The 14,652-nt window shown below is 39.1% G+C and overlaps 1 protein-coding gene across 3 annotated transcripts in view; it reads right to left on the reverse strand.

The window, feature by feature from the left end:
* The window catches only part of GLIS1 (GLIS family zinc finger 1), a 240,837-nt gene extending 226,839 nt beyond the window's left edge, over window positions 1-13,998 (reverse strand). The window contains exons 1-2 of one of the 3 annotated variants that reach the window (XM_072997638.2): window positions 13,763-13,998; window positions 11,496-11,933 (exon numbers count right to left, since the gene is read on the reverse strand). In XM_072997638.2, the coding sequence (XP_072853739.2) occupies window positions 11,496-11,829 (334 nt within the window). In that variant the 5' untranslated portion in view covers window positions 11,830-11,933; window positions 13,763-13,998. Of the gene's footprint in view, window positions 1-11,495; window positions 11,934-13,762 lie in introns of those variants that run through there. The other 2 variants (XM_072997639.2, XM_072997640.2) reach the window with 2 other exon arrangements.
* Window positions 13,999-14,652: the final 654 nt, after the last annotated feature.

The raw sequence follows: 14,652 nt of genomic DNA on the forward strand, positions 1-14,652 counted from the left end.
GGCGGACAACACTGGCAATTATAGGCCCGTCGCCAATGTTTCCTTCCTTAGTAAGTGGTGGAGAGGGTGGTGCCTGATCAGCTTAAGGCTCTATTGGATTAAACCAATGCCCTGGATCAGTTCCAGTCGGGCTTCAGGCCATGCCATGGTACAGAAACGACACTGGTTGCACTGTTGGATGACGGGCTGACGGGCAAAATGTCCTTGTTGGTCCTCCTTGATAGCTCAGTGACCTTTGATGCCGTCGACCACGCTACAGTATCCTCCTGGGGAGGCTCTCTGAGCTGGGAATCGGTGGACCGGTGCTTGCCTGGCTCCGTTCCTTCTTGGAGGACCATCCTCAGAGAGTACAGATTGGGGAAGGTGTTTTGGCCCCGTGGAGTCTCAATTGTGGGGTTCCGCAGGACTCAATCATCTCCCCAATGCTGTTTAATATCTATATGAGACCACTGGGTGGGGTCATCGGGGGGGTGGGGCCTCATGCCATTAGTACGCTGATGACACTCAACTCTACATCTCCTTTTCACCTACCTCAGTGGATGCCGTTCTGTCCCTTCAGTGCTGTCTGAAGGCTGTACTGCAATAGATGCAGGTGAATGGGTTGAGGCTGAACCCGGACAAGATGGAGGTCCTGAGGGTGGACGGCCCATCCATTGGTGGTTTGGGAAGCTCCCTCTCTTTTGGGGGGGTGACTCTCACTGCGAAGAGTGAGGTTCGCAGCTTGGGGGTCCATCTGGATCCGGCGCTCACCATGGAAACCCAGGAGGTGTCAGTGGTCCGCTCTTTCTACTTCCATCTGTGGCGGATTGCCCAGCTGCGTCCTTATCTTGATGGTGGGGCACTCACCACTTTGGTCCATGCACTTGTAATCTCGAGATTAGATCACTGCAATGCACCCTACGTGGGACTACTTTTGAGATTGATGCGGAGGCTTCAAATGGTGCAGAATGTGGCAGCCAGACTTCTTAGTGGGTTGCCCATTCGTTTCCGCATTGATTTCAAAGTGTTAATGATGACATACAAAGCCCTAAACGGTTTAGGACCTTGATACCTAGCGGAATGCCTTCTCCCACCTAGATCTACTTGAATCACTCGCTATAGCCAGGAAAGACGGCTGAGGGGCCTAATGACGAGGGAAGCCCAGAAAGAAAGAACAAGAAACCTGGCCTTCTCCGCAGTGGCCCCTCACCTCTGGAATAGTCTCCCATCAGAGATCTGACTGGCTCCCTCGCTGGGTGTTTTTAAGAGCCAACTTAAGATCTGGCTCTTTAGGCAGGCCTTCCCTCCTGTCACTACCTGATCTTTACTTCGCTATTTTTATTTTCCTGTCTTTTTTTTAATTTGAGTTTTATCTTCCCATCTTGAACGATATTATTGTTGTTTAAATTGTTGTATTGATTGTCTTTATGCTATTTTATTGTAAGCCGCCCAGAGTAGATGTTTCTAAATGGGCAGAATAGAAATTAATTACGGTAAATACTTTCTTCTCTCACAGAGTTGCATTGCCAACTCTAACACACTCTGGATCTCTTTGTCCTCCCACATCACAGACATAAGTCTATTAAGAATACTGTATATCATCTTTTCCCCAAAAGGGGAAGCATCTGATAGATGATTTACTTTATTGGACATGTATATATTCCTCTTATATCTCACTGAATTACTGCTATTATTTCTTACATCACAGAAAATAAAAAAAAAACCAAGACAGTTACATGAAATGCTCCAAATTTCCCCCTTTTTTATTCAATAAAATCAAATTTACAGGAATAAAGAGAACATTTTCCTAGAGATTCAAACATAAACTCATGTGTAAAGGCAGAGTTTTCAAACCTTTGATTCATTCACAAGTCAACAAAAGAAGTTCAAAAGGCTTAGCAGGACTTTCAGAAAGTCTTAAAATGGGTGACTTATTTGCAGTCAGTTTTTTCATTTCTCCACAGGTGGGAAATGGTCAATTACAGACTATGATTTTAGTGACATGCTTAAAAGAGAGAGACAAAAAAGCCATTGCAGAGGAGGAAAGCGGAAACACCTTACGGGCAGCCTTTCTGGCTGTGGCAGTAGGCACCACCTGATATGGAAGAACCCGCAGTATACATTCTTAAGCAGGGCTCTGCACCCCACACAACTAGCACTGAAGAACAGCATCTCCACAGCAGTTTCCCCATCCTGCTTCTGCAGTAAAATCAAGAACTATACACTATGTCTCTTAAAACTGCACAGTGCTTGTTTAGACAAGGACAGAATCACCATAACACTGTCCCACAAAAAAGAGCAAAAGTGCTAAGCAGAATGTTCTCATAGCTCCCTTTGCTTTGGATCCAAACAACAAGAAATGGTTGGGACATGAAAATGATGCAAAGAGACCAATTTTTCTGAAGTTGTATGTTATAACAGGAGATGCTGTTTGAAATCCAGCAGTAAGTCACAACTAAAGTCAGCCTACTGCGTCAATGGAACTCATCAAATCAATGGGCTTTTTCCAGTTTCACCTTACTACTGAATTTCAGGAATAGTTTGTGACAATATTTTGTTCATACAGTACTAATGTCTCCTAAGGACAGTGCTATAGTTGAATGTTGAAATTTGTCAGTCAGTGGTTATAATTTTGATCTTTCCAGATCTGACTGGTGCTGTGAAGACTAGTGCTGTTTTCTTTGCAGCACAACTGCAAATCTTCAAAGAACCATTTGAAGACAAATCATACTTCTACATCATACTGATGTCAATGTCAAGGTTTCTTTTTATTCAAAGAGAAAAATATAAGGTCATATTTGTTGCCTCTGTTCTCCATCCTAACAAGGACTGGAGTTTCACAAAGCCCTCAAAACTCTATTCTCCTTCTCTTTGAAGACAACAATAAGAACTCACTTTGATTTAAGTGGAAGCATTCCCAGCAACCCAGAGCACATGTACAATATGTAAGCACTGTGAAATCAACCCCCAAGCTTTCTTCTTTGCAATCCTCACAAAAACCACAACTCCATCTGCCTGGCACATACATGTTGTTTGCTTGTTTGTTTGTTTATGAGGAAGATGGGTGGTCTATTTTCCAGGAGCTAATAAACCAGGAGCTTGATACAAACACTATACCAAAACTGTTTTTTGTCCCTTTACGATGGTGCACCAACATCAGACAATTCCAAGAAAGTATAAAGTCTACCAGGACTCACCAATGTTTTGCCCACGGTATAGATCTCACATTAAATTAAATCCAGCTGCTGAAGCAACAGGATGATTCAAGAAACCAAAACCTAAGAAGAATTTGTTCTTTAATGTGCAAATGTTGTCCTTATTCTCATGCAAATAACTTTTAAAATCAAGACATCTTTGCCATGCAATGCTAGGATTTTTTTTTAAGTTTAACAAAATATATCGTCCTGTCTTGTTGTCTTTAGTCTCCTAGGTCTGAAGTGTGCCATTCATTCCTCCCAGCAAAATATCCCATTTCATAAACCTGCTCCCACATATCTGAAACGACACATCATTAAACACTTAGCTTTAGGCATCCAACATTCCAAAGAATTACTGTTTAAACACATTATAAAGAAACCTGGACCAAGTTAAGCATGAAATACTTAGGAGCACATCCATCTAGAAAACTACTTTGTTTCTTATTTGGCAGTTATGTCACTGTCAGTCTTCAACAAGAAGAAATCTATTTTGCAACAAAAGTAAGATATTTATTATTCTGTTTTACACAATATAGACTTGGTGTTCAATTTAATTCTATTAGTGACTTTAAATCATTGCTGTTGTTTTTTCACTCAAGAGCTGGTGACTTCAGTGTTAAGATACTTCACTAGAACAAATCATGGAATAGCAGTGAATCATTGGCACAAATTGGCAATAAAGTTCAGACCTTAAATTACTTGCTGGGAAGTTGCTTGGCTTCAGATATGGAGCATATATTCTTCCCCTTACACATACACTCACTTGCATAATTACAGTACTTGATTACAGAATGATTATTATTTTATGAAAACTTAGGCATTGATTTACACATTGGATACACTCTGTCCTAGCCAATACGTCTCAATTCTTCAGACCTGGAAGGCAGGCAAACTACATCATCTACTATTATGCATATTTCTACTAAGTATTAAAATACCATGTCTCAAGAGTCACATTTCATATAGTTCAGCAAGGTTCCAGAATAAACTAAGTCTTCAACCCCTTAAGAGCTTAAAATAACAGCAATTGAAACATACATTTAGAAGTTAGTTTTACAGTATTTGCCGATGTCTTCTTAAGGACGTTTCCCTCCTCCCCAAAGTAAAACATGCAAATGCACACAAGAATTAAGTTATTTTTCTTGTCAAATCACAACTCTTTTTGTTATCTGCTAATCCTTTAACATCAAGAATCCCTTTGAATATAAAAATCATTTGTCCAATCTTTGAAGCAAAAGCATAAATCAGAGTTATTCTACTGTTGTGCTTTTTATTAGGAAATTGTGTTAAACCATCAAAACACCATTCAAGCATAGCCACACGAAAACCCAATCAACATCAGCCAGCAACATCAAACCTTATAGTATTTACGTTAATGTACCGATTGGCCAGATAGACTTTGGCTCATTACATTGCAATGGTTTGAGTAAGTTCTTGCAATTCATAAATATAAAAAACCACATGAAAATTGAAACAATATAAGTTGGATCTATTTTGTACAGCAGCATTTTTCCCAGAGATTGTCAGTGATGAATAATCATGTAATAAAACACAAATTAAACCTCAGAAAAGTGGAAAAATCCTTCTGCCAGCTTAGCGGTGAAACATGTGTTGAACAAATAAGAAAGCAGTCACATACACCAGATGCCTTAAGAGAAAGCAGCGAGAAAACTTGGCAGGTAGTCTTCGAAAGGTACTCAAAATGAAACCTAAAGACAAAATTGGAACGGAATTTAAATAAAATTCCAAAGATGTGGCCTTCTTACATGCCACATCTTTGGGAGAGGGTGGGCTTTGGCTATTTAATTGTATTAGTGAAATATTTTGGAACTTCTATGCACAACCAATGTTTATCTAATAAACACATATTTTTAAAGTAATCTGCAAAACACAGTATATGTACAAAGCTGGAGACTCATGCCAAAACATTTCAAATTCTTAATTTTTATATAAAGTATTTTATTCTGAATTATGTACATATACTTACAAATATGTAAATCTGTATGTTTATATATATTTATACATAATATAGTATATAAAATATTTATTATTTTGCTGAAAATCACTGTAAGCTGAATACACAAGTTAATGGTCTTCTTCAGTTTTATATATATCTCCTTATAAACACTGTTTTAATGCAAGAATCCTGTATTCTGTGATAAGAGTACGTATTGTATGTTCTCAGATATGAATCACAACATACTTTAATTATCAGGCAGTACATGGCTGGAAATAGTAGATGTTAAGTATTACCTGCATAATTCTCTCAGATTTCCACCTCCATATTATGTTAGGAATGTCTAATTTTTTAAAAAAAAAAACTTCTTCAGTGGCTGAAGACTTTCACACTGTTAGCTACAATCATACAGCACTCTTTGGGGGTAAGCAGTAAAACTGACAACACTTACACCACTTTCGGTCACAACACTGTGGTTATTTACTTTCCCCTATTCTATTCTTTGTCTATGTCTATTCTTTGAATACCAGTTCCTTCATATTATCAAGCACACATCTATCCACATTCTGAATGGGCAGTGAACAATATACTCTGCTGGAAGGCAGCGTCCCTCACTAGTAGAATTGGGATTGGCATAATCACATGACCTTTTGAAGACAATTTATTTCATTTACAAATCTCTCTCAATCTGGAGGGACATGAACAAACAAATAACACATTCAAGTATTTCTGGCAAGAAATTGTTTCAGATTTCTGCTTCCATAGCAGTTTGAGGCAGGTCTGTAAATAATCTTCTAAAGTTTCACAAACAGATATTATATTGGACAAAATCCTCTTGTATGAGCTACACAAATACCACAACTTTGGGGGGGTTGAGGAGTACCCCAAATTAAGAATTCACTGTAGATCCTACTAGTTACATTCCGAGTAACACAACCCAGTATGCAATTTATAGTACCTACAGTAATTTCTTAACTTGGGGTAATTTGCCTCCAAACATTACGCTGTTCATGATACTCCAGTATAACTAGGTAAGAGGATCTGGGCCATCATCAGGTTGTTGTGTTTTTCACCCTATAAAGGGAAATTTCTCAGAAAACTATTCTTTTTCTAGAGCTGTAACTACACTGGCACATATTATACAAGATTTCCTGTGGAAGTAGAAGAGATGAATTCAGACTTTTAAAAACTGATAATGTGATGCAAAGGCCAATGCAAACCAGCCCAACCCATTTGGCTTCAGATGCAGAGGGGTTTTTTTCCTGCTTCCTTAAAGACAGAGCCTTTCAAACAGTGTTTTCCCCATGTGATCAGTTATTTCATTCTCCAAAAGGATGGAGAGGACATGATTATGGGTGATGTTCTGGTGACTTACTATGCTGAGCATGCTGTTTTAGATGCAGGAACAGCCACCCCTACAATCCTTCCCGCTAGTCATCCCAAAATATATTTTTTAAACAAACCAAGTTTAGCACTAGATCACCTTATCACTGCATTGTTAAACCACTGGTTTTACAACGAACCATAAAAGGAAAGCCAGGGATCAGCAGTGAACACAATCAAAAGAAGGGGGACTGTGGGTTATAATAAAGATTGAACCATATAGGATTGAGGTTCAATCCTCAAAACAATCTACTATCTCCATGTGATCACGAATCTGAACAGAATAAAATAGGCTGCAAATTAAGCCACAGCAAAACTGAATACTGTAGCTCAGATTAAGTTTACAGAGTAGTCACAGTTTAAACCAGGAATACATAATCTATACAAAGGTTGCCCTCCATCTTTTGAATACCGTCCAAGAAACACACCCACACATTTATCCTGCATATTACAGCCAAAATGTAGTATGTTTTTTAGAATGTTTACAAATAGAGGCTGCAACAAAATATTGTAGTGTGGAATGCTGCTCTTCTGTATCTTTCAAGGACATTCTATTGCACACATCTTTCCTTTCCAGACTCCCCCCCCCCCATTATGCCTAGTCCTTCTTGAAAACAGGGGTTGTAAATATTATTTATACCTCTACTGTGCCATCACAGGCATGTTTGAGGAGAACACAAGAGGTCCTTATTTTTGCTCCCTGTCTGTGAAATGCTCTGCCTTGGAAGATTAGGTTAGCTCCTCCCCTTTACCCTTCCACTGACAGCTAAAGACCCACCTCTTTGGGCAGGATTTTAATAACTTTTAATAACTATAGCTGAGTCCTAGATGTTGATCTTATTCCTTTTTAAAGTTTGATTATATAGTCTTAAATGCTTGCTTTTAAATTTCTCAGCTGATTTTTAATTAGCAGTGTTGTTTGCTTTTCAATCAGTAATTTATTGTTTTAAATTTAAGTTTTAAAAGACAAATGTATGGCTAAACTCCATAAATAAAGTAACATTATTTGCCACAGGGCCTGCAGCCAAAGCCCTCATACTTGCAATAAAGTGACAGTTTTTCATTTAAAAATATTTTACTACACTTCAAATAATTTACTAGCAAGATTAAAAGGGCCCCAGATATCTCATTCATTTCATTAGTTGTTTCATTAATCTGCAAGATGCAAAATAAGTAAAGTAAAGTAAGTCATAATCAGGCACATAGTATGAATCTGTGATTTGTTTGCAAGTCCAGTTTCTCAGGAATAAAAGTCAGCCTAAAACACCTCTCTGAGACACTAATATGTTATCAGCTCTAATTATAGGTTATCTGAAATGTATAATTTGGCCCAGAGATGCATGAACATGTTTGGGTTAGCAAGCAAAGTTACCCTTGCACAAATGCTGTATTCTTCAATACTGAATATAGATTCTCAGCCTTTTTCAATTGCAGAGCTGATGTGCAAACAACGCAAGGTGAAAAAAGCTCCTGCTGTGACAGTTACATACTTTCAGCAGGTAAAGAATTTCCTCTTTTAATTATGGGTTATCTGTGGCATATAGTTTGTCCCCCTTTCTTCTGTTCTTTGTACCAGACAGAGACAACTCTGAGTAAAAGCAACCAAGATGCTCTGTAGAGAAGGGGTCACCGTGTTAAGTCTTTGCAAGCATTATAGGTGAAAACAAAGGGTTTACGTCTGTTGAAGTGGACTTGTCCGTGAAAGCTCACATTAAAAAATTAAAAAGTTAGTCTTTACGATGCCACCAGTTCTGTCTTTTTTTAAACCTTTTTTTATTTTGTTTCCAATTTAAGTAAGTCTCTTTTAAAACATGCCAGCCCCAAAGATAGGGAAGAGGACATTTTTCGAAAATCTAAAAGCACTCCTCATCCTCAATAAGCCAGTGTCTGAGCTAAATATGGGAAGGAGGTTAAAAGGGACAGAAGGCACAACTGGAAATAACTCACCTACTCACAGCTTCATACCCTATCCGTAAGACATTGAATCTCAGAAAAAGTGATCAGGGATTTACCACCAGTGAACGCAAATCACATATAATGGTCTGGTAGGTCAAAACTATTATGAGAGTTCACATCAGCAGCTTGCTTACATAAAATGCCCTTACTCTCCATCCAAGCAAGTAATAAATCCTTCTTGGGAGAAAAAAAAAACCCAAGCCTTTAATTAGGCCTTATACAACTGACAGAATTTTTGGTCTTATCAAGTATGGGAACATATTTAAGCTGCACATGTTCCAGCTTTAAAGAAACAGTACATCACTCAAAGCCCTTTCTTCTAAATTGTGTTAGATATCAATGGATGAATATCTTTATAGGTCACAAAAATAAACAAAACACTCAAATTAGTTTCCTGGTAGGGGGTTTAAATCCCTGTTCTTCTTCCCCTAAGAATTGGGAATACATTTTGTTGTGTTTTTATGTTTTCATAGAGTATAGGCAAGAGGAAGCCAAAGAAAACTGATGTGACTAAATTTATTTACTTATTCTGTAGGAAGTAAATAAGAAGACACACTCATATGTTCTGAAAGGCTATTTAAACTGATTTCTTAAGTCATTATGTCAGAACCTGCAAACCTGTAATGATACTCAGAATTAGAAACAGAAATTGTCTCAAGCAAGCTACTGAAAATTACCACTATGATCAATTTCAGTCCATTGACAAAGTATCAAGTAGCCTTAATTAAGCCAGATCTGGTTTAGCATTGAGGCTTCAACTTGAGAGTTTTCTTACTCAATCTCTCATTTGGACTAGATCAAGAAATCAAATTATTTATCATTTTATTTATTTATTTAAAATATTTGTACCCCATCTTTCCCCTTAAAAGGGCCCAAGGCGGCTTATAACATTACAAAGACAATATTTAAAAATTACTTATAAAAATGTTGCCACAGGGCTTTTTTTCCTGATACAGTAACCCAAGATTGCCTTATGAAGATTTTCAATATCTCTGCTCTCTTTCACTGGACCACTGCAAGGGTGTCCGTCACTTTTTAGAAGATAGGTATCCTTTCTCACTGAATAAGTTCAGTTTGTGTCTGTGTTTGTTCTAATGGATCCTCCCAAGAACCACTTAGCTACATCTAATTTAAATTGAGAACAAGTTAGATCTATTGATAATTTTAAAGAGCATTTGAGCACAGGAAAGGGCAACTAACGTGATCAACAGACGGCTTCAGCAGTTATGCTCTTAGAGAGGTTACAATATCAAGGCCCTTCCAGGTTAGAAGAAGAGATAGGATTTGAGTTTACAGAGTTATGCATACAGTGGAAGAAGTGGGCAGATAGGTTGTGTTTCCCTCAGTATACTGTAATGAAGGTTATCCATTCCAAATGCTGGCAGATTCAGACGAGATAAGAAGCATTCCTTCCCTATAGTGCATACTGTTAAAGTTCTGACAATTTACAAGAAGTGGTGAGGAACTTAGTTTCAACTACTTTAAAAAGAAATTAAACAAATTCATGAAGTCTATGGTTATTAATCACCACTACTTATGACAACTATATAATTATTTCCTGGATCATAAGCACATTCTGTCTCAGTACCAGTTGTTGGGAACAAAATGGAAAGAAGGGTGTTGTTTTCATATCTTCTTTGGGGTTTTGTTTAAGCATCTGGTTAACCACTGTGGGAAACAGAAAGCTGAACCAAACAGGCCTGATTTGGCAGGGTTTTTCTGGTGAGCAATAAAGAAAGTAAAGCTTGTGTCTTTCTTAATGCTTTTAAAAGATTGGGGGCAGTGTTAAGTCTTCTACGCAGACTCCTTATTTTTGTGGCTGGCCATCTTCAGCCCTGTTTCAGGTAAATAGTGATAATATTAAGTCAACAGTAAAATATTAATCACATCCATATGTCAGTGATTTTTTTTTTACGAAAAATAAGAGGATCCTCCTACTTTTATTATCATGGTGGGGAGGAATATCTATTGATTGGGAGACTGAGGATCTTTCCTCCATGGCAAACGATATCCAATAGTTATATTCAGTGTTCTCCTCGTAGGATTCCATTCCACCCATGGGTAAATTCAGATTATTCTGTTTCATTGTGGCTTTCAGAGATGATACACATTCAAACAGCATACTAAATCCAAAGTACGCAGTAACGAAGAAAATCTCTTGCATATAAATTACATAAAATCTTTTTGCAGATATTTCTGTGTTCCATTTTGCTACTGTCTCCATGACTAACATTCACTTTTTTAAAATTTTAAAGTAAAATAAGAATTGTACCTTATCATACAACTGAGTATTACATTAAAAGGTTAAGAGTTGGGGCTCATGGGAAAGAAATTGGGGGGGGGGGAATGGGAGGTGAAAGGAACAGTAATCATGACAGTATTTACCCTTAATAAAAACTATAGAGATAAGCATATGATTAACACAATTTATCTGTATAGCAAATTAATTTTCACAATAAGTATCTCAAAAATCTCTTCATTTATAGAATTAAAATAATACTAACCTACTGATACTATTCAAGCATATGATCTTATGTCAAATATACTCACTGCTTTGCAATAAAATTATTACATTCTAGAATGGAAAGTGAAAAATCCAAGTAAAAATATTTTCCGATGCCATATTCCTCTTAATTAATATTAGCTATATTATACATACAAAAATTAGTCTGGTTTTCAAACACCCAAAATCCTATACAGTAAGTACCTGTGGTGATAGTTTTTTCTTCTCAGTGAATTTCAAGGAAACCCTTCTTTGATACAGTGCCTTTTCAATACTAGCTGTGATATTTTGCAAAAATGGGTCTTGCAGTTTATGGTAAGTATGGATAACTACCCAGATCCTTTACAAGGAAAGTCTCGTTGAAATTACCTTGCAGCGAGTATGTAAAGAATACACTGTCATGCTAAAAAAAAAACTGATAAAAGAATTAAAAGACAAATAGCATTCTGGAAAAGGAGAAAAGGATACCACAGGTAATACTGTATACTGTATTTTACAATTAATGCATTTGGTTACTCACCTTTTTGCTGGAAGTGTTCTCTGCCAGTTTTAGGGCACCGTGACTCCTGTGTCCTTGGAAAACCAGGGACTCTCTCAAAAATGCTGGATCTTTTGGGGAAGAGATCTAGAAGAGGTACTGGCAATTCAGATGGGCTCCGCTGAGCTTCAAGACTGTCACTGTTATTGCTGACTGTTATTTTAAAGGACATCTGGGAATTCAAGAAAGCTTGGCCACTGTTGGAACAACTAACATGGGGCAGGTCCTTCGTAGGCAAGACTTCATACTTGTCAAAGACTTCAAAGAAACCATCATTGCTGCAGGGCTTTGGATAATCTGCCACTTCATAGTGCATATTGACATCCCTCTGCAGGAGGGGTCTTCCAAAATCTCCTACATCAAGTAGGGATGCGGAAATGCCAAAGTGAAGAAATGGCAGAACGAAGAGAGAGATGAAGTCTGTCAACAGATGAAAGGTCTATTAGGCAATTAGTGTTATTGATTTAACTGTAGCTTGTAAACAGCCACTCATACAACAGAATACTGCAACAGTCATCTCTCAAGATGACCACAATGCAAACATTTTCCAGACTAGAAGATAGCTGGTTGGACGGCTTCAATTCTACACTGTCAGCATAGCACAAGCAATAGTAAGCAAACGGCTATAAACAGTTGTTCTGGCACAGTTAACTCTTGCAGTGTACTTGCCACATTGCATTAATTGCAAGTTGCCTGTTGCACCTTAAGTACAAACAAAAGTTTTGTGACTTCAGCTCATAAAGACTAGCTCCCACTAGCATGTATATGTAGTTCCAATGCCAATTTCAACCCAGTTCCCTAACCAATCCAAATACATATGTACATATATTGTCATGATGTGGTGTCTGATCCAACTTTAAGGCAACCAGTAAGTGGTGTACACTTGGCAGTTTTCATAGCCAAGTGGGGATTTTAACTCATGTCTGAGTCCTAGTCTGACACTCCAGTGGCTACTCCATCCTGGCTCTCACATACATGTATTAAGCATCTAAAAAAGAAATGCATTTAGAAAACATTACGTTCAACTTTTTCCAATTTTGTTTTTAAATCATTTTAGTGTAACTTTCTCGTCCTACTTTAAAAGCCCAGTAGACTATACGCTGCAGACTGAGCAGATGTAAAAGGGAGAGAATAAAGACATAGGCCTTTCCTGAAAACATGTCCACAATAATCAGACTATCTTTTGAGATAAACCTTCTAAACCCAAATTAATCCTTTCAGTTGTAACAGAGGATTGCTGTTACATATTTAACATTCCAAAATTAACACTGCTCTAGGAGGTGGCAGAATTTTGTAGTAACAGAAAGCCAGTTAACACCCAGTGTCCCTTCTGACACTTTCTAATGTCACACACCAACACACATTGAGTCAGGCACTCAAACCCACTTAAAAATCCTAAGGGATCAGTAAACAATATCTAGGCTACATATTGCCTTGTGCAAATATTTAACAACTGCCCAATAAAGTGTAAATCAGGTGGTATTTTACAGAAAACAATAAATACCAGCGTGAAATATCTGGGAAGTATTTTGCAACATAAATCTTTGTGGCTAGATGTTGGGAGGAGATGGGAAGGGAGGGTGTTAAAAGAGATCAATCTTTTTCCCCTTAACAGAAGGGCTGGTGTTTCCAAGAGTAGGCAGGGGGCAAAGTCTGCTGTTTTGCTACAGCTATAGTGCCTTTATTTAAATCTCAAAAAGACTACCTTGGTTGCTCGGTTTTAAAAGATGTACAGTATTTGCAAACTTGTTGGTGCAGCATAATTGGTTAAGAGGAGGAGGAACGCTTTTCTCTTCTAGGATGTCAACTCGCCCGCCCGCCCCCCCTCCTCGTTGCCTTTTTAGCTGACTCGAGGAAAGCCAGAGCCTCATAACGAAGCGTTCTGCGGAAACCGAAAGCTTACTTCGCCCGTCTTAGAAACCAGGCGACTAAATAAGTCTCACCAGTTGTGGGGGGGGGGGAGCCTGGCGAGTACTCTCAATGCATGGCTCCGTACGCTGCCGCGGAAACTGCTCCAAACAAATGGGGCGCAAAAAACAACAACAACACATACACCCTATTTTGGAGGATAACATGGTTCAGCTAGGTCTGTTTCCCGCAACAACGACAGCGCAAACTAAGCGGCAAGAGCCTCCCTACACACACACACACACACACACGTACGCACCCAACCATCTCCAGGTGAGAAATCGAGCCGTCCTCCGTGCCCTCCACCCCCACATGGCTGCCTCCTGCCCACGCTCCCGTACCTGCCAAACTCTTTAATTCGGAGCCAGGCGGCGCCTCCTGGTGCACTTCTAGCCACGGAATCTAGAGCATCGCTGGAACGGCTCTGCTCCGGGTCTTAGGGCGATGAGTGCCTGCTTCTCTCCCAGGGATACCTGAACGGGGACGCTCGCCGCTTCTCTGCCCGGGCCGGGCGCCTGACAGAAGGCAGCCTCGGTCGTTGCCTTTCCAACACGCCGGTGGCTGAACAAGCCCAGCCCCTGAGCCAGATTGGGCGGGAAGAGCAGCCATCGGGGGAGCCTCGCCCCCTCGGGGCCGGGCTAGGCGGCGGGCGGCGATCAGGCTGGGCATGTGTGTGAAGGGGCGCGGGCCAGCACGTGGCTGGGCAAGGGAGCCCCGTTTGCGCGCCTTTCGTGTCCGTGCACTAAGTGGAAGATTCGTGAAGGACAGGCGAGAATTATAGGCGAAAGCAGCTCCCTGGAGCCCAAGTTGTGAAAAAAGGCGGGATACTAATCAATTCAATAATAAATTTTAAAAAGCTGAAAACACCCCGTCAAAATTACTAGAGCCATAAAATGCTGCTGCCCTTCAGGATTTTTCTATCCCTTATCTTTTTTTAAAATAGAAATAAATTAGCATTTGCTTTTTAAACTTATTTTGTTCCTATTATTAGGACTTTGCAAATTCCAGCTATTGGTGTTCTGTTTCCTTGAAAAATGCGAACAGTTATTTCTAAGTTTTCGACGAGATCGCTCTGTTAGTCTATTTCAACATGTGTCGCGAAAAGGGGCAGGGGAAGTATTGGCACCTCAAAAAACTTAACCGAGTTATTTCAATATGACCTTTTGTGGCTTGCAATCCGTGTCTGTCTGAGGAAGTGAACTGCAACCCACAAATTTCACACTTAAATAAA

The sequence above is a fragment of the Pogona vitticeps genome, chromosome 4 (assembly GCF_051106095.1).
Source record: "Pogona vitticeps strain Pit_001003342236 chromosome 4, PviZW2.1, whole genome shotgun sequence".
NCBI classification, from domain to species: Eukaryota; Metazoa; Chordata; class Lepidosauria; order Squamata; family Agamidae; genus Pogona; species Pogona vitticeps.